The 17,982-nt window shown below is 57.0% G+C and overlaps 1 protein-coding gene and 2 long non-coding RNA genes across 3 annotated transcripts; 2 read left to right on the forward strand and 1 right to left on the reverse strand.

The window, feature by feature from the left end:
• The first annotated feature begins 521 nt into the window (after positions 1–521).
• LOC125708001 (uncharacterized) lies at positions 522–2,933 on the forward strand. Its single transcript, XR_007382402.1, has 2 exons — positions 522–981; positions 2,895–2,933. It is a non-coding gene; the product is annotated as an uncharacterized LOC125708001 (long non-coding RNA).
• Positions 2,934–3,518: 585 nt separating this feature from the next.
• Positions 3,519–5,089, reverse strand: LOC125708003 (uncharacterized). Its single transcript, XR_007382403.1, has 3 exons — positions 4,922–5,089; positions 4,222–4,466; positions 3,519–3,638 (listed from the first exon to the last, which is right to left on the reverse strand). It is a non-coding gene; the product is annotated as an uncharacterized LOC125708003 (long non-coding RNA).
• Positions 5,090–8,273: 3,184 nt separating this feature from the next.
• Positions 8,274–17,656, forward strand: rps6ka1 (ribosomal protein S6 kinase a, polypeptide 1). Its single transcript, XM_048975464.1, is given in 22 exon segments — positions 8,274–8,522; positions 9,369–9,422; positions 11,526–11,642; positions 11,729–11,810; positions 12,263–12,343; positions 12,512–12,558; positions 12,560–12,699; positions 12,780–12,817; positions 13,039–13,181; positions 13,272–13,342; positions 13,508–13,596; positions 13,682–13,746; positions 13,825–13,927; positions 14,122–14,252; positions 14,368–14,493; positions 14,574–14,663; positions 14,745–14,903; positions 14,986–15,147; positions 15,243–15,319; positions 15,398–15,515; positions 15,611–15,748; positions 16,357–17,656. Coding segments are annotated over 22 exon segments (2,196 nt in total). The 5' UTR covers positions 8,274–8,480; the 3' UTR covers positions 16,480–17,656.
• Positions 17,657–17,982: the final 326 nt, after the last annotated feature.

A 17,982-nucleotide genomic window follows, 5' to 3' on the forward strand; every position in this document is an offset into this window, starting at 1 on the left:
GAGAGAGAGAGAGAGAGATTCAGGATGGTCCAGCCTTGTGGCCCAGAATATTACTCAGTCTGAATCGTTCATAATTGGAAATGTACAGATGGATGGATTAATCGATTGATTAGTGGATACTTGCGGAACCATTCACGTCGTTATTAAACGTGGAAATATATTTAAATATGTGCGTCTGATATTGTATAAGCCGAGGGGTTTCCTTATTTAGTACGGGAGTCTGGCCCCTACTATGACACGCGTATTCATTGAATATATATGTTAATATTTATTAACATTTTAATTCAGTTGCTTTCATTATGGTGAAACGTGCCATAGGTTTCCGCAGTACGAAATAGCGGCGTTGATCTGTTGCAGCGCCTGTTTGCTCACGCCGCCCAGAAGAGTGCCCTGCAGGGGCGCTCACGGCTCCTTATGGGCGCGGGGAGGGGGAGTGGCGGGCCAGGCGTGCCGAAACCGCCAATGGTGTGGCGGTTGGACTGGCCCGACGTTACATTCAGGAGGAGGGGGGCACGGGCTCGCGGCTCGGACGATCGGACTGATGGTGCGAGGCTGCGCTCCGCGCGGGGCTCGAGAGCTCGAGCTGTGAGACGTGACCGGAATTATACGCGCGTCGCGGCGGTTTTTCCATCGGTTATTATCCTGCGACACGGACAGAGGTTAAGAGCGCAGAAAAGCGTCGAGGCTGCCATTGTTACACGGCGCCCTCCTTGCCTCAGACTTGCCCCTACCTGCCTAGGGGAAAGGTCGGAGACTCCGGATCCGGGATCGGCTGCCGGGCGCCTCAGCCTTGTTGTGCGCGAGGTGCGCTGCTGACATTCCGCGTGCCGGCGGCTCGTGGGGGCTGTGATTCATCTCCGCCGGCAGGTAGGGGGCTCGATTCGACTTGCTGACGGAGCGGACCGCGGACCCGCAGGATGCCGCTGGCGCAGCTCGCAGACCCCCTGGCCCAAAATGGAGCTGGTGCAGCTGGAGACGGAGGTGAGACGGCGTGGTCCCGGTAGCTCCGGGGGTTTCGGGGTTCAGCCTGGGGTACGGGAGCACGTGGAAGTACATGAACGGACGCGACAACTGACACTCGCACTGCCTTTGTCACATACACTGACAGAGCTCGAGGCTTTGATACGGTGCCCGTCTCGCCGTGACAGTGATGATAAGTCACGCCTGCAGCTTCATACATTGCTAATAAAGCTGAAATCTGCCGTGCATTAATATGCTTGAGACTCTGCTGCCTGTTCTCGCCTTTGCACCGTCCTTAATGTTTTACTGACACGTCACCCCGCATGCCTGTTTTACTCGTCTCGGCCATTAAATGATGGATTTTCTCCGTTTGGCCGCCTTGGCTCCGGTGTCATGTTTTCCGGAGTGCTGTTTGTTTTCCGCGGTCCCGGTCCACGGAGTCCTGAACGTGCTCTCCCCGCTCGCACCCTTTCATTGGCATGCCTGCATTTCGCCCAAATGTTACCATCGCAGCCGCAGGTTTCCCGACGTCACCCTGGACCATCATCCTGGCCAGGCTGACTGTGTGCTCTTCCCCACTAAACGCCTGTCGGCTGGGGGGGTCAGAGATCGGCTGCTGTCCTCCCGTTTCCCCCCGTGACTTGTTGTGGGTTTGCCAGTGGGGGCGTGATGTGGTGCTACTCTGGCAGGTCTTGGTCAGTGGAGGGGGTGCGATCCCCCATCACCCCCCCACCCCATCTTTGAGGATGCCGCTGTGTCCACAGTTGCTCTGGGGTGGGGTGGGATGAGATGGGGTTGTGACCTGGCGGTCCATGCAGTCCAGTGTTTCACCAGCTTGAGGAGGAGGGGTGAGGTGGTCCTTGGTTATGTAACACATGTGGTCACACAGCTCCCTGGTCAGGTGTTGCCGCAAGATTTCTCTGAGGCGGCCCAGTAGATACTAGCCTGTCCCCATTACGTGCCTGTCTCCGGATGCACTTTGCTCCACATTTCTGGTGTTTCTGCGGGTTCTGGCCTGAGGATTTGCTCTCTGGCTCCCATCTGACATGCTCTGCTATTTTATGTGAACGCTTTCAATTGTCTGTTCGCCCGATGTCTAATTCCCAGGCCCAGTTAATTACACTTTAAACCCCCCCACCCCCCCCCCAAACACGACAGCCATGTTTCCGCTGTACGTATCCTCTGGTCAAAGCCCAACCAGACGGAAAACTTGCTGTTTAAGTTTAAAGTGTTTCCAGATTTAAAAACTGTGTATCTGTGGTTGACACAGGTTATCTGCTTCTGGGAAAGTTTCCAGGGTTAGGATTCGATTGGTCTCCCCAATCCAGCGTCTCGCATTGTACGATGTGTAACTCTCCGGTCAAGGGGTAAGTGTCACTCACTTATCCATGTCCAGTCCCTTGTCACTGGACAGGAGATCTCCCCTGTGCTCCCAGTTAGCCATTGCATCAGTGTTCACTAGGGGGACCTGTGCAGTGTGTGGTGTTTGTGTGTGTGGGTTCTGAGCAGTTGCAGCTGCTATGACTCCTGGCCAGACTCGTTGACATACTATAAACATGGGCTGCTGGGGGCTATAGTGCTCCTGACCAATAGGAGAGTGGGCTGACTCTGGCTCCTCCTCCTGCTATGGGCCGCAGGCTTCTTCCTGTCAGGGTGCTAGTGGGGGGGGGGGGGGGGGTCGGTTCCTCTCTCTGCTGACCCCTGGCAGGTTTTTCTCATCCCCCCGTTTCCTCATGGGGACTGTGTTGGCTCTCCTGCCCCCCGGCTTGCTTTCATCTCTGTGAGCACCTCAGTCTGACTCTCCTTCTGTTGCCCAGGAAGCTGTGTGGGGTGGGCACCAGCCCTTTGACTGTCCGTCCCCCCACACCATGCCCCAGTCGTGTGCATTCAGCCGTGACTCGCCCTTTACCTCCGCTTTCTTCTCCTCTTCACAGAACGGGCAGAGCACCACTGAGGACCGAGACACGTCAGCCGTTGAAGGTAAGGGCGAGCGCTCACACACACAGACGCACACACACTCACATGTGCACACAGGGCGTCTGGCACGGCTCCCTCAGCCAAGCCACGTCTCCCTCGAAGGAGCTTCTCCTTTGTCAGACTCTGATGAATACTTCTGCTTTCAGGCCTGACATGTGAGCACTTCCTGCATGTCAGCCTATGTGCTGTTGTGCAATGAAGGCCCCGGTGGCATGAGCTAGATGGAAGAGGGAGGGGTTGGAGCAGAGATAAATACACTTCAGACTTACTGGGGGGGCTTCCTGTTTGGGGCCCCGACTCATCTATCCGGAGATCAGCTCCAGTTTGGTACAGGAGGACCTCACTGGGAGGGGCTCTACTCATTTCAGAAGCGTCCATCCCCTCCTCCTGCGTCTGTCAGTCCGTCCCATGGATAAAGCCCACAGAAATGCAGCTTGTTGATCGCTGTTTCATTTTTTCCGCTGTAGAGTGCGATGTCCAGCAGACACACACACCCCCCCCCCCCCCCCCCCCCCCCCCCGTGTTTAATGTAGGGTGTTGAGTTTATTTCTCTCGCAGAGGAATCATCTGCTCTTTCCTGGCAGTGATTTCCTTGCTCGCCTCCGAGGCGAGGAGGGAGTTGTGATCATGTGATGTCAGTCAGGTGCCAGGATTCGCTGGAAGGCCTTTTTATGCTGGAGTCAACGGCATGTACATCTCCTCTGAAATACAGACGGTGTAGCATCAGGAGGGTGTGATTATTTTGGGGGGGGGGGGAATGATAAAATGTTTACAAATGTGGCTGGGTGCCTTGGGGTCTGTAGGGTCTCAATAAATGCTCAATTAACTGGTCAGTCTCTCAGAAATGGCACGCAAAGGGAGACCTCTCACCACTGTGTGTGTGTGTGTCTCTCTCTCTCAGCCCCAACCCGTGGTTCAGGACTGCGCTGAGATCGATGGGGTCTGATAATGCATTCCATTACAAAGCCAGAGAGCTCTTCTACCCGGGCATGATGGGTATTTAGCAGTGAGGTGCTGTAACAGCGGCCAGCTGTGGGGGGGGGGGCTGATGTGCAAAGCTGTCTGAGATATAGATACCAGACACTCGCCACCAGCGCCACATGGCTCCATGATTGGATCAGATGCTTGAAAGCCACCCCCCACCCCCTGGTCTAACAGTGCTGTCCCACTGCCAGTATAATATCGGCCAAATAACGAGCAAGGTCGGCTCATTTGGCAAAGCCCCCCTCGCTCCTGTCAGTCCTTCCTGGCTACGAGAATCGCCCACCATGGTCTGTCAGTTACCTGGCCAGCCTGCCGCTGCTTTGGGCTCGGGAGCCGCCAGGCGAGAGCAGGGCTGTTAGGAGTTATACAGCCTGCAGCGTAGGGTGATGGTTTTCAGGACCCTCCTGCGTTTGCCTGGAGCACTGAGGCATCTTTCTGGGAGAGGGGCCTGTCTTTGCAGGCCCAGAGGCAGATTACAGGACAACGGCGCTGCCGGTCTGCTGGGCACACCAGGTGTGATCGGCCATCAAGAACTAGGGAAAAATCTGAGTTTCAGCGAATTAGACAGCGGTTTAAAACAAATATGAATGTGACAAGTATGAACTAGACATTTCTGGAAAGCTGGTGTGTGTTGTGTGTGTGTGTGTGTGGTGTGTGTGTGTGAGAGCGAGAGAGAGCGAGAAGAGAGCGAGAGAGAGCGGGAGAGAGCGGGGGAGAGAGAGAGGGCATGGGCTGTCACAATATTCAGGCATTAAAATACAAAGCCCTCTACAAAGGCCCCTAGTGGATCCGACTGAATAATTCATATTTGGCCAGGGGGGGTGGGGAGCTTTGTCGCCTCTAGGAAAAAAAGCTCCAGTTGAAGCTGTTGACATTTTCCATGTGGGGAGGACAGTGGGGTGGGGCCAGGGCACGTGACTGGCTGCCGGTGCATGCTGTATGGGGCCAGGGCACGTGACTGGCTGCCGGTGCATGCTGTAAGTCTGTCGTAACGGGGTACCTTGTGACTGCAGCTCCATGTCCCGTGTGCGGTGTGTCTCCAGCTGCGGGGCGGCTGTCCCGTTTGAGAGGCTGCGGGGCGGCTGTCCCGTTTGAGAGGCTGCGGGGCGGCTGTCCCGTTTGAGAGGCTGCGGGGCGGCTGTCCCGTTTGAGAGGCTGCGGGTGCCTTTCATCCATCTTCACTAGTGATTCTATGTTAAAAACACAGACATTAACTTTATGGCCTTGCTTGTTCACATGAGCTGAAGTATGGTCATTAATTGTTAACCAGGAGAGTGTTTGTGCTGTGGCCACGTCAGCAGTTAACCTGACAGCCTGTTTATTGCCGTCCAGTCGCTCGACCTGGCCTCCTTCATCACGTACGCATGCACACGCAAACACACACAGAAACACATAGACACAGACTCAGTCACACACGCAAAAACACGCAAATGCATAGACGCACTCTCACATACAGACACACTCAGACGCGCATACACACATGGCAGTTAAACATCGCTTATCCCAGCTAGCCTGCTTTTTTGCTGACTGTGTGTTAGTGGGGGTTTCCTTGCCTGAGCATGTGGTATCTTCAGCAGCACCACATGCAGGCCCAGTCAGGTCTGCCATCCCAGCATGCTCTCTAGCGGGGGAGCGGGAGGTGTGTTAGCTCAGCAGGGCGAGGCCCTCTCCAGGCCGGAGTCCACCGTGCTCCCTGCCCAGACGTGTCTCGCCAGCTGGCCCTGTGGGCGGTATCAGCACCTGCTGTGTCCTGCCGCCCTGCCCTTTCCTGTTCCACGGCATTCCACCGGAACTTCCTGCCTGCTCCGGATGCCTTGCTGGACGCTGCTGCCTCTCGGGTGCCAATTAGAGGGCCCCCCCCTCCCCGATTAGCATGTGTATCTATCTTGGGGTGGTGACAGAGTAGGTTGGTTTTCTGCCATTTTTAACGATACCCTATCTCCGGTGCTATGATCCCGTAAATCTCCTCGGTGGGATGCCAGGGGAAGCACACTGACTGGTGTGAAACATGCACCCTTTACTGGAACCCCGGTAGCTTCCGGAGTAGCCAAAGCACTTTATGCCGACACGTCTCTCGTCAGGGTTTGTGCATTTGGTCTGAACTGGAGTCACCTTGGCAACACATGAGACCTGCCGCTTCCTGCTACGAGCAGGACCTGAGTGAGAGTGGTTTCATTCTATCGGTGGGAGGTTGATGAGGCTGTTTTCCCAACCCAGAGCCCCCCCGGCTGGTTCAGTGGGAGTGACACAACACTGAGGGCGGCAATCTTCTAACCATTGATGTCATCACATCAAAGGAGGGGCGGGGCGACACCAGTACAGCTTATGGTACCAGTCCCAAACAAACACATGTCCTGTGTTCCCCCAGCCACCCCTTAGTGGCCTTTGCGTGTGTGAGTGTGTGTATGTGTTGGGGGGGGGGGGGGGGGGGGAGAATGCTCTCTTAACTGGGTAAATGTCATCTCAGTCTGTCAGCTTCCACAACCTGTATTCTGGTTTTTGCCCGAAAGATTGATATGAGATGGTAAAGTGTTCGTTTTTCTTTGTGGTGGGTGGGGGGTGATGAGGCCAGCAGACCCAGTGCCAACCCCCCCTCCCCACCAGGCATTGTGTGTGTAAACCGCAGAGTAAAACACGGCATCATCTCCGAATTGACCCGCTATGCACCGAGGCATGTGCCCACCTCGCCACAGGGGGGCACCCTGTATCACTGCCCTTCTGTGAGGGTTTAGAACCTATGGGGGGGCTGGGTGTTCGTCACCGGGGGGGCAGTAGCCATTCCAGGATGTGCAAATGAGAAAGGTGACGAACGATTTCTCCACCGGCCCCGTGACATCCATGTGGCTGTCCGGAGGCCTGCGTATGCAGCTCTCTGCCCATCATCCCACATTTGTGGCAGATTTGGCAATCGGACACACACACACACACACACACACACACACACACACACACACACACACACACACACCCCAGCGCCTGCAGCTCTGGCTTCAGGTGACCAACCCCATTTGCCGGGGGGGGGGGGGGGGGATCTCATGCTCATGGGCTGGGCCTGGAAAATCAGAGCTGTGTGTGTGTGTGTGTGTGTGTGTGTGTGTGTGTGTGTGTGTGTGTGTGCGTGTGTGTGTGTCACCTCCGTGGGGCGCACTGCTGAAGCTCCCCTTGCTATTGCTGGCCTCGTCTCTGCTACTCCACCATCCTCGTCTCCCGCTGCCGCCCACGCTCTCCCGCCCACCCCTCGCCCGCGTCTCCCGCTCCCTGCGGCCTCTGCCGGGTCGCCATGGTTACTGCGGCACCCGCCATGTACGCACTCCATTCAGGGGAATCCTGCATGCTCATCAATGAGCCTCTCTCCATTGAGGTGGCGTGAGCGACTGGCGACTCTACCCAAACGCATACCTGTGTCATGGGGCTGTTGCACAGGATGTCGGGGGGGGGGGGGAATCTCACTGTGAGTAGCAGTTGGGGCAATAATGTCCCGGGTGCTGGGATCCGCTTTCTGGGGGGTAACTGGAGATAAGGATGCAGGATGCCGGCTGTCTCTGGCCTCTGACATCACGGCCCATTTTTAGGAGCCTGGGTCGTCCGCTTCACGCACCCACGTGTTCTCGGTCTCTCCCGGGACAGCGGTATGGGCTGTAGAGGAACTCTGGTGAAACAACTCTGTCCTGGGATCCACAGAGCTGAAGCTGGCATCCGAGAATTTATCCTGATGAATGTCTGTAAATATTTAATAAATATCTAGTCAAATCTGTCCTGCATTACTGCAGTTTACAAGTGGGTGCTGACTACTCCGTTCCTCCCTTTGATTGGTTGTCTCACGGTTTTTGTCCCCATACAACACGCAGCTCTGCTGGAGTTCTGTCAGCACAAGCAGGAGCGCAAGCAGCCCCTCTCTCCTGCAGTCGATGGTTGGCTGCGTTCGAGCTGTGGAGGGTGTGTGTGGGGGGGCTGTGTCTGTGTGTGTATCTGTGCCTGTATGTAGCCCCCAAGAACAAAAGCTGAGGTTTATAATTTGTCAGATTCCTGCTCCCTACCCCCTTCCTGCTACCTCTTTGTCTGCGTGTCGGCCCCTCCCCCCAGCTGAACGCGAGGCCTTTGTCTCGCTGTCCACATGTCCTTACTTGGTTGGTGCGTTCCTTCCTGCAGGCTTTGGCCCTCTTATGTGAGTGGCTGCTGCTCCCTGCTGTCTGCCTGAGGAATGGCAGCACTGGCTGCTGCATGACTGCGGTCGCTGACGGAGGTGGCACGTAATCGGCTCGTTAGGGGCATTACGCGTTGCCTCTACCGTCCTCGGCACCTGTCTGTATGTGTGACGTCCCTCCACATGGTCTCGGTGCATGACGAGGCCCCCTGGTGGTGGGAGGCTGCCACTTTTAGCGTCTGCCATGGACTGTGGTGTCTCCATGTCATGAAATGTGGTTTCCTCAGGAAGTGCTGGAGCGGGCCCTGTTTCCGCTTCTCTGCCCTGACATGCGCGGCGCCTCTGGCTGGACGGCACTCGGCAGTGTCCGCGTCTGCGTCAGGCAGCCCACTGCCCTCGCGTGGGCTCCTCAGGAATGTGGAGGCTGATATTCCGAACCAGGCACCATGTGCCAGAGGCAAGTGGGGAGGGGGGGGAGGTGGTGGTGTTGAGCTGCTTCTGCTGGGCTTGTTGGGTCATGGAGATGTACAAAGAGGACATGTACAAACATGAAGAAGCAGAATGTGACCTGTCCCTGATGGGGGCAGCGTTAACTTGGTTTAGAGGCTTAGGGTTAACTTGGTTTAGAGGGTCGCTTCTAGCAGAGACTCTTAATCCCCTTAGGGGGGGTTGTGGTTAATCGCGCTTGGAGGTGTGTGCTTCTGCACAGTCTGTCATAATCCATGCACATGTCCCACAGTGTGACACGTGTATGTTCAGTCTGTTCCTGTGCTCCAGGTTTCCTCTTGGGGGGGGGGGGGGGCTGTCTGCCTGTTTGGTCCTGGGTGTGAGCACGGGCCACCTTGCCGGAGCGTGTCCGTGTCACCCACCGTCGGCTGAGTCTGACGGAACGCAGAGACATGATACCGAATAAGGAAGTGAGTCTAAGCTGCAGAAATTGCTTAAGAAGCTCTGAGAGGAGGAAGGAGGACAAGGAGGCGGTTGTACCATCCCTCTTGATGCTGCCAGAGGAGCTAAGGTGGGGGGGGGGGGGGACCATGCGGTTGGCATAATGGATATTACTGTCAATTAGGCTTTATCCTGTACCCCGTTAACGAGGAATGCAGCCACTCCCATTTCTGCTTCCGCCATGCTCCCGCTGACCCGCAGCACTGATGCAATCTTATTGTGTTCCTCGAGCACCCCCACCCCTTTCTGCGCGGAACCGCTTGCTCGCCTGCCTCTGCTGACATTTGGATGACCGAGGGGGGCGCTGCGGTTCCCTGACCTCAGCCTTGACCCCAAACTCTCCATTTGCACACAGGATCAATCTCGCATTACTTGGATAGAGAAGGACTTTGCCCGCATACAGGTGAAGGTAAGAAGGCAGTCGGCCACTTCCCATGATCTGTGCCGCACCCACTGCTCTGGCCCGCGGGCCCTGGCAGGGCCACCCCTCGCCTGCGGGCCCCTGGTTCCGATGTCCTGTCCATCTGTAATGAGATGGCCGTTTGGGGTTTGCGTCAAATTGCAGGTGGGGTATGTGTGTCGTTCAGTGTGTGGGGGGACGGATGTTGCCCGTGGCACCTTGAACAGGGAGAGTCCAGCTTGACTTCAGCAGCAGATGTGTTGTGGGATCTTGTTGGGTGTCTTTCTGTGTGTGGCCAGAGTGGGGCAGTGCAGAGTCAGGCTGGAGTGATGTTAAGAGTTTTTCAGATTCTCGCTCTTGCTGCCAGGGCAGTGTTGAGGGTGGCGGTAAAACACTTAGGGGTAGAAACCAGACAAAACTCGCACTAGGGCCTGTCAGAGGACCGGGGGGCGGGGTAGCTGCATGTGCTGTTCTGCAAGGTCCGTCAGCAAGGGTGATGGAGGTGGGACAGACAAGGTGATGTCTAGGCCTCTCTCTCTCGCTCTCTCTCTCTCGCTCTTCCCCCCTCCCCCTCCCTCGTTCTTGTGCGGCTTTCGGTACTGTGCTATACATACGAAGGCTTCCTTCCTGCCTGGGTGTCCCCTCCAGTGCCTTCTGAGGACGTGTCTCTCTCTCTCCGGGACGCTGGGGGGATCCTCCAGGCTCCACTCGGGCTGGGGGGGGGGTGGGCTGACATGGAAAAGGTGCCCTGGAAGGTTCCCTGGAAAGTTCCCTGGAAGCGCATGCGCCCCTTCAGCTTCAGGAAGTTAAAGTCCAGGAGATTCACCAAGAGCGGCGACACCATTAGCGTGTTTGATGCGGGATGCAGACCTGCAGGGGGCTGCCCTATCCTGCCAACGGACCCCTGTGCTGCTGAGCAGCCCTCGGACCCCGAGGCTCCAGTGTGCTGGATGACGGTTGGTGGTGGGGAGGTTTGTCTCTTCTGTTCTGTTCCTTTTTGGTTTAAGCTTTGACGCAGCTGGAATGGTGGTTACTTTGGGTGAGTGCGTCTCATACCCATCCAGCAGGTGCTAATGCTCTGGGTGACATTCACCTGTGCGTGTAACGGGGTTGTCTCTGACAGCGCTCTGCTGGCGTTAGGCCTGCAGGGGATGCCAGGCGCAGCACTCATTTTCTGAGGGCTGATGCCGGCTGCCCCGCTGGTGTTTGTAATCATGGGCCGCCATGTTTCAGAGCCGCTGTAATGTACTAATGCCGTTAAGGGTCTCGGCTCCAGCAGCCCGTCAGCTGCGTAAACCAAGGAAGGAGGCCTGTTTTATCGCCGTGCGTCCAGCTGTCTACATGGTGGATTTACTTCACCTGTGCCTTAATGGGACTCTCCAGCCCATCGTTCTCTGCTTAACTGGGATGCATAAATATCAGTGCGCTTAATGCCAGACACACAGATCGACATCGGTTGCGGTCCTGCATCACCGTGTGGTCCGTTTGGTGTGCATTACCCGAACCCGCAGTGGCTATCCATGCTTCGCAGAAGTCGTCGGTTTTAAGTATGCAAAGATGCATGTTTCCTGTGCGTGTGTGTGGGAGTGTGTGCGTGTTCGTTCATTCCTTACAGAAAACAGCAGCTTGTGTGTGGCCACGATACAAACAGCCTGCATCCCTGAGCTCCATCCTCTTCAGTTGCTGTGTTTTTGTTGGTTTGGGTCACAGTGAAGTTGAAGGTGCTGGTCTCTCACAGAACTGTGTTGTTCCAACTCTTAAAGCCTTCCCATGTCTGAGCTCTTTGTCAGAGCCTGTGGGGGGGGGGGGGGGCTATTGTGGCCTCTGTGGCTATGATCGTCCGGAAGCTCTGCGCGCACACACATGCACAAAGACACGCACACAAACACACACGCCCCCACGGCCCAGTGTGTTTCCTCACCACACCCGCAGTACTCGCACCACCAGGCTAGTTCCTGTTTTTCGTTTTACGCAGACTGTTCTGTGTTTAACGCTACACTGGGGTCAGCAGATCCCATCTTGACCCGAGCTGCTAGCTGCTCTTCAGTGGGGTCGTAACGGCACTCTGGCATGTTTACGGGCCATTAACGTCCCCCTCTGCCCCTCCCACAGGATGACGATGTCATCAAGGAGATCAACATCACGCACGTGGTCAAGGAAGGCTCGGAGAGGGCCGACCCCTCACAGTTCGAGCTGCTGAAGGTGCTGGGCCAGGGCTCCTTCGGCAAGGTGGGTGTTTGTGCGCTCCCCCCCACCCCCACCACCACCACAAATGAGATTTGCCTTGAGGGTGTTCAGCTGTTTGCATGCCGCAGGTGTTCCTGGTGAGGAAAATCACGCCTCCGGACAGCAATCAGCTCTATGCGATGAAGGTGCTGAAGAAAGCCACGCTGAAGGGTAACCCGGCCCCTGCCGCCTGACCCCCCACCTCTGGCCACTTGCCCCTCACCCCCTGCCTCCGTGGGTGGATGTTCCCCTCCCTTTCCTCCCTCCTTGTCTCACTTTCGTTCTGGTTTTGCTTTTCCGTTTACCCAGCACCCCCCATCGTGGGAACAGCGTTAGCTCTGCATGTATGTGTGTGTGCCCCAGCCACATTAACCCATGGGGTCATAGTGGCTGCTGTTTCACACACTGTGCCACTTGTACTCTGAAAACAACAGCATGGGTGGTACCTGAAAGGGAGGTGGTCCGGTAGGCGGGAGATGATGGCCGCCTCCATGCTGCAGAGCTGCTGATAGCCTGTGCATCTCTCTGCCTGCATTCTGTGCTGCGTTTGGCTGCGTTTCTGCGCAGCATGTTCCTTTGTCAGTGAGCGCAAGCATGATGTCTGTCCACACTCCTCCACGCAGTCAGAGATCGTGTCAGGACCAAGATGGAGAGGGACATCCTGGCAGACGTCAACCACCCTTTCGTCGTAAAGCTGCATTATGGTGAGCTGACCTCTGACCCCTTGGAGGTGGGAGGCGTGTCGTCCACATGCTTGTTTGTGTGCTTGTACATGGATACAGAGGCACCATCCAACAGACAAAATGAATAACTTGCATCCCTGCACTGCTGCTGTAGGTGTCACGCAGACCTTTGTCATGCTCCTTCCACAGCCTTTCAGACGGAAGGGAAACTGTACCTTATCCTGGACTTCCTCAGGGGGGGGGGACCTCTTCACCAGGCTGTCCAAGGAGGTGATGTTCACAGAAGAGGATGTGAAGTTCTACCTAGCTGAACTCGCCCTCGGCCTGGATCACTTACACGGGCTGGGGATCATCTACAGGGACCTGAAGCCCGAGAAGTGAGTGTGTGCCTGTAGGTGGGTTGTGGGAGCGGCTAGCATGCATGTCTTTGATGCGGTCTCTGCTTTGTCTGTTCCAGCATCCTGCTGGACGAGGAGGGGCACATCAAGCTCACAGGTGAGGGGGGGGCATGCGAGCTGTAGGGGCACTTTGTCCCCACCCCTGAGCGCTGAGTCCTCATCTCACACAGTTAGCTTGTTCTTGGCACAGCTGCTCCGTTCGAAGCTGAACTTGGGGTTTGGTGGTTTCACGCCTATGGCTGCAGACTTTCCTTTTCCGCCCTGTGGTGCTTTTTTAGCCATGGTCACAGAATGCCTGTGTACATGTTTCCTGATCAGACTTTGGCCTGTGCAAAGAGGCCATCGACCACGAGAAGAAGGCATATTCGTTCTGCGGCACAGTGGAGTACATGGCGCCGGAGGTGGTGAACCGCCAGGGTCACATCCACAGCGCTGACTGGTGGTCATTCGGGGTACTGATGGTAGGTTTGGATGCACGCAGGGCGGAGCCTTCTGGGAACACGGCCTCTCCCTGCCGAGTCACTGATCCGCGTCTCTCTGTCCGCTTTCAGTTCGAGATGCTCACTGGATCGCTACCCTTTCAAGGCAAAGACCGAAAAGAAACCATGAACCTCATCCTCAAGTAAGCCCCCCCGCTCACCATGACTTCCTTCACAGCTGGGTAACCCATCCAAACCCATGTGTGCTGCTGTACCTGTCACCTGCTCAGGGGGGTGCCTGCATGGGGGCAGTTCCCTTGTAAGCCCCACCCCCAGGCAGCCTCCTGAATGCGTCTGTCTGCTTCCAGGGCCAAGCTGGGCATGCCGCAGTTCCTCAGCTCGGAGGCGCAGTCCCTGCTCAGGGCTCTGTTCAAGAGGAACCCCGCTAACAGGCTGGGTGAGAGGCCCTAACCGTATCCCTGGGGGGAGGGCAGAGCTGCTGGGGGGGCATCAGGCGTGTCACTGCCCTCTGTCCCTCACAGGATCCGGCTCCGATGGCGCAGAGGAGATCAAACGCCACTCTTTCTTTTCCACTATTGACTGGAACGTGAGTTTGTGCAGGGCATGGGGTGAGTTGGGGGGGGGGGGCTGGTTCCTTTATAGAGGTTAACACTCCCCCTTTCAGAAACTCTTCCGGCGGGAAATCAAGCCCCCCTTCAAGCCGGCTGTGGCCCGACCCGATGACACCTTCTACTTCGACACGGAGTTCACGTCCCGCACACCTAAAGGTGGGGGGGCGTATGACACCCCGAAGCAGGGTGTGGGGGGGCGTATGACACCCCGAAGCAGGGTGTGGGGGGGGCGTATGACACCCCGAAGCAGGGTGTGGGGGGGCGTATGACACCCCACAGCAGGGTGTGGGGGGGCGAATGGTGTGGCATCCTGTGTCCTGACTCACACGGCCTCCCCGCTCCCTGCACAGACTCCCCTGGTGTCCCCCCCAGTGCCGGCGCGCACCAGCTCTTCCGGGGATTCAGTTTCGTGGCCACAGTGCTGCTGGATGACGAGACCAAGCAGGAGGTGGTGCCGGCCCCCCCGCATCCGGTGGTGCAGGTCCGTCCCCCCAGTCTGTGTCTCCACCTGTCTGCAGAAGTGATGGGTGATGACATTCCGCATGTGGCCACCAGAGGGAGATGCTTATCCATGACCCTGTCGGTTTGTTGTACAGCAGCTGCACGGGAAGAACATCCTGTTCAACGATGGTTACATCCTGAAGGAGGACATCGGGATGGGCTCCTACTCTGTGTGCAAGCGCTGCGTGCACAAGGCCACCAACACGGAATACGCAGTCAAGGTGTCGCCCCCCCCCATCCCGCACAGTACTGCACATGCTCTGTGGCTGCATGCTCATATCCTTGTGCTCCTGTGCACCAGGTCATTGATAAGACCAAGACCGACCCGACAGAGGAGATAGAGATCTTGTTGCGATACGGACAGCACCCCAACATCATCACCCTGAAGGATGTGAGTTTGTGCCTCCCATGCAGAGGGGCCCCTACCTTCCACCCACTATCAGCTTAGCAGCCATCCCCTCCTGGCCCACAGGTGTATGACAGCGGGAAGCAGGTGTACCTGGTGACGGAGCTGATGCGTGGGGGAGAGCTGCTCGACCGCATCCTGAAGCAGAAGCTCTTCTCGGAGCGCGAGGCCAGCGCTGTGCTCTATACCATCACCAAGACCGTGGAGTACCTGCACATGCAGGGGGTGAGGCCACTATCCGCTACTCCGACAGGCCGCACGCAGCCCTCAGAGCCATGCTGGACATGCACGTGTCCTGCACCCCCAGGTGGTTCACCGAGACCTGAAACCCAGCAACATCCTCTACGTGGACGAGTCCGGGAACGCAGAATCGCTCCGTATCTGTGACTTTGGGTTCGCCAAGCAGCTGCGTGCCGACAACGGCCTCCTCATGACTCCCTGCTACACTGCCAACTTTGTCGCCCCTGAGGTGAGTGTGGGGGCGTGGTTCCTGGGGGGCGGGGTGCAGCTCCCGGGGAGTTCCAGCTGATATCCATTGATGGTTCTCATGTGAATGCAACGCAGGTGCTGAAGCGGCAGGGTTATGATGAGGGCTGTGACGTGTGGAGTCTGGGCGTTCTGCTCTACACCATGCTGGCTGGGTGAGTAGAGGGGCCTGGGGGGCGGGGTGGGTGTAGTGCGCGAGATTCGCTAAGCCCTCTCCACCCTTCACGATCCAGCTTCACCCCGTTTGCCAACGGGCCCGAGGACACGCCTGATGAGATCCTCAGCCGCATCGGGAACGGCCACTTCACGCTGCAGGGCGGCAACTGGGACTTCGTGTCGGACGCTGCCAAGGTGGACTGACGTCAGCCTGTGGGAGGCGCTACGCACCATTTGTGTGACATGTATTTTGCACACATGTTCATGCATTCATCTGTGTGCCCCCCCAGGACTTGGTGTCCAAGATGCTGCACGTCGACCCGCATAAGCGACTCACGGCTCGGCAGGTTCTAAAGCACCCTTGGATGGTCCAGCGAGACAAGCTTCCCAACAGCCAGCTACAGCATCAGGACGCCCAGCTCGTTAAGGTACCGCTCGCCCGGCGCTTCCCAGCCGGCCTGCCCCTATACTCAGGCCCCTTCTGCTCCCCAGCCGGCCTGCCCCTATACTCAGGCCCCTTCTGCTCCCCAGCCGGCCTGCCCCTATACTCAGGCCCCTTCTGCTCCCCAGCCGGCCTGCCCCTATACTCAGGCCCCTTCTGCTCCCCAGCCGGCCTGCCCCTATACTCAGGCCCCTTCTGCTCCCCAGCCGGCCTGCCCCTATACTCAGGCCCCTTCTGCTGTCCCCTTCTGCTCCCCAGCCGGCCTGCCCCTATACTCAGGCCCCATCTGCTGCCCAGCCGGCCTGCCCCTATACTCAGGCACCTTCTGCTCCCCAGCCGGCCTGCCCCTATACTCAGGCCCCTTCTGCTGTCCCCTTCTGCTCCCCAGCCGGCCTGCCCCTATACTCGGGCCCCTGCTCGCCCTGCACTCCCCAGGCCCGGCCGCCCCGATCTCAGGCCCCCCCTTTCCCTTCCTTTCCCCAGCCCCAGCTGCCTTGCACTCAGGCCCCTGCTCATCCTGCACTCCCCAGCCCTGACCCACCCCACCCATTTCCCCGCACTCAGGCCCCCGCTTTCCCCTTGTGTCCTGCGTAGGGCGCCATGGCTGCCACCTACTCAGCCCTGAAGAGCTCAGTGCCCACGCCCCAGCTGAAACCCATCGAGTCATCCATCCTGGCACAGCGACGAGTGAAGAAGCTGCCGTCCACGTCCCTATAGGCCCCAGCCGGCTGGCATCCGGGCCACGGACCGGCCTGATGGCTGCTGTGTGGGAGGCGCTGCTCAGGATCTGGGGGGGCGGTGTGTCAGACAGCTGGCCGCCCTGCAGGACAGAGACACTCCTGTGAACTCCCCTCTGACTGTGTGTCCCTCAGCGCTGCTGTCGCTGCCCTCCGTCACTGTGTTTTTTGTCCGTTCTCCCTCTTTACACATTGGAATATATATATACACACACACACACACACACACACACAGACACAGTATATCTGCTGTACATGTGATGCCAGGTAGTTGTCCTAGAGTCCCCGGTGCAGTGAGACCTCAGACACTGTCGACCCCTTGCGGCATGACGTGATGTGACGTAACGGCCCCTTTCTTCCACTTCACACATGTCAACGATGGGCAGCTGGCTGGGGTCACCAGGGTGATGCTGTACTGGGCCCTTGGCTTATGCTTTTGGGTGTTTCTTGGGTTCACCAAATGCTGTCTGTCGGGACTTTTATTTTGAAATGGGTTTTCCGCTGCAGCATGCTGGCTCCTGTGGAGGGCTCAAGCTGCTGTTCTGGCTCTCACTGGGGTTACATTGAGCACTTTGACATCCTCCACCCTATGGATAATAAACAATAAATCCATGAATCGGCATGCGAGTGATTTGGAAGCTGGCCTACTGGCTCTGCGCTTAAATTTCATTTGATTTAGACATTGGAAGTGAAACCTTGTCCAGTGGTGGCGGTGGGCAGATGATGTCACACACGGACAGCGCATTAGCCAATCAGAAGTCCCGCTCTGTGTCCTTAGCGATTGCCCTTTATTAAAAATGTATATTAGCCAACAGGAGGCCGGTAGATGTAAGTGGGATTGAACAGGTACTTGTGGAAGTGGCCCCTGCCCCCCCCCCCGCTGTTTTCTTCTGTTTTGTCCAGTTTCTTCTGATCTTTGAACATTCTCAGTCTCTGACTGTTTTGTATCGCTCCCCCTCCCTGTGTGGGCAGAGCCTGCTCTCACTCCCAGCTCTCCAGCCTTTTCTATGTCCCGTCAGATCAGCCCAGGGTCTTCCCCTGTTCTGTGTTCATTGTGAATCAGGGATGCACTGGCCGAGGCTCGCTGTCGCCCCCTAGCTTTGAGGGGACTGCTGGTTGCCTTGAAGAGTCTCTCCAATAAATGGTCCTCTACTCTTTCAGTGTCTCCTTATCCTTTCTGTTCCTGCCTTTTCCTGAAGGCGGCTGTTTCCTCTAGATCCTTAGCACTACAAGCTGGGGGAGGATGATGATGATGATGATGAAGAAACTGCTTAATGTGGGCTTTTGCTGTGAAGTGGGGGGGGGTCCTCGGAGGAAGAGCATAGCGATGTAGCCCCCCCTACAGGACTGATGTTGAGGGACAGAATCTCCTCATTCTCATCAGCTTCATGTAATTGGAAATTCAGTGGTGGCTGTCAGCTTCACATTCAAAAAGCAGTTTGGCGGCCTTGTGCTTCCTGAGATGCTGAATTTAATTTGTGAT

Source organism: Brienomyrus brachyistius, chromosome 14 (assembly GCF_023856365.1).
Source record: "Brienomyrus brachyistius isolate T26 chromosome 14, BBRACH_0.4, whole genome shotgun sequence".
NCBI lineage: Eukaryota > Metazoa > Chordata > Actinopteri > Osteoglossiformes > Mormyridae > Brienomyrus > Brienomyrus brachyistius.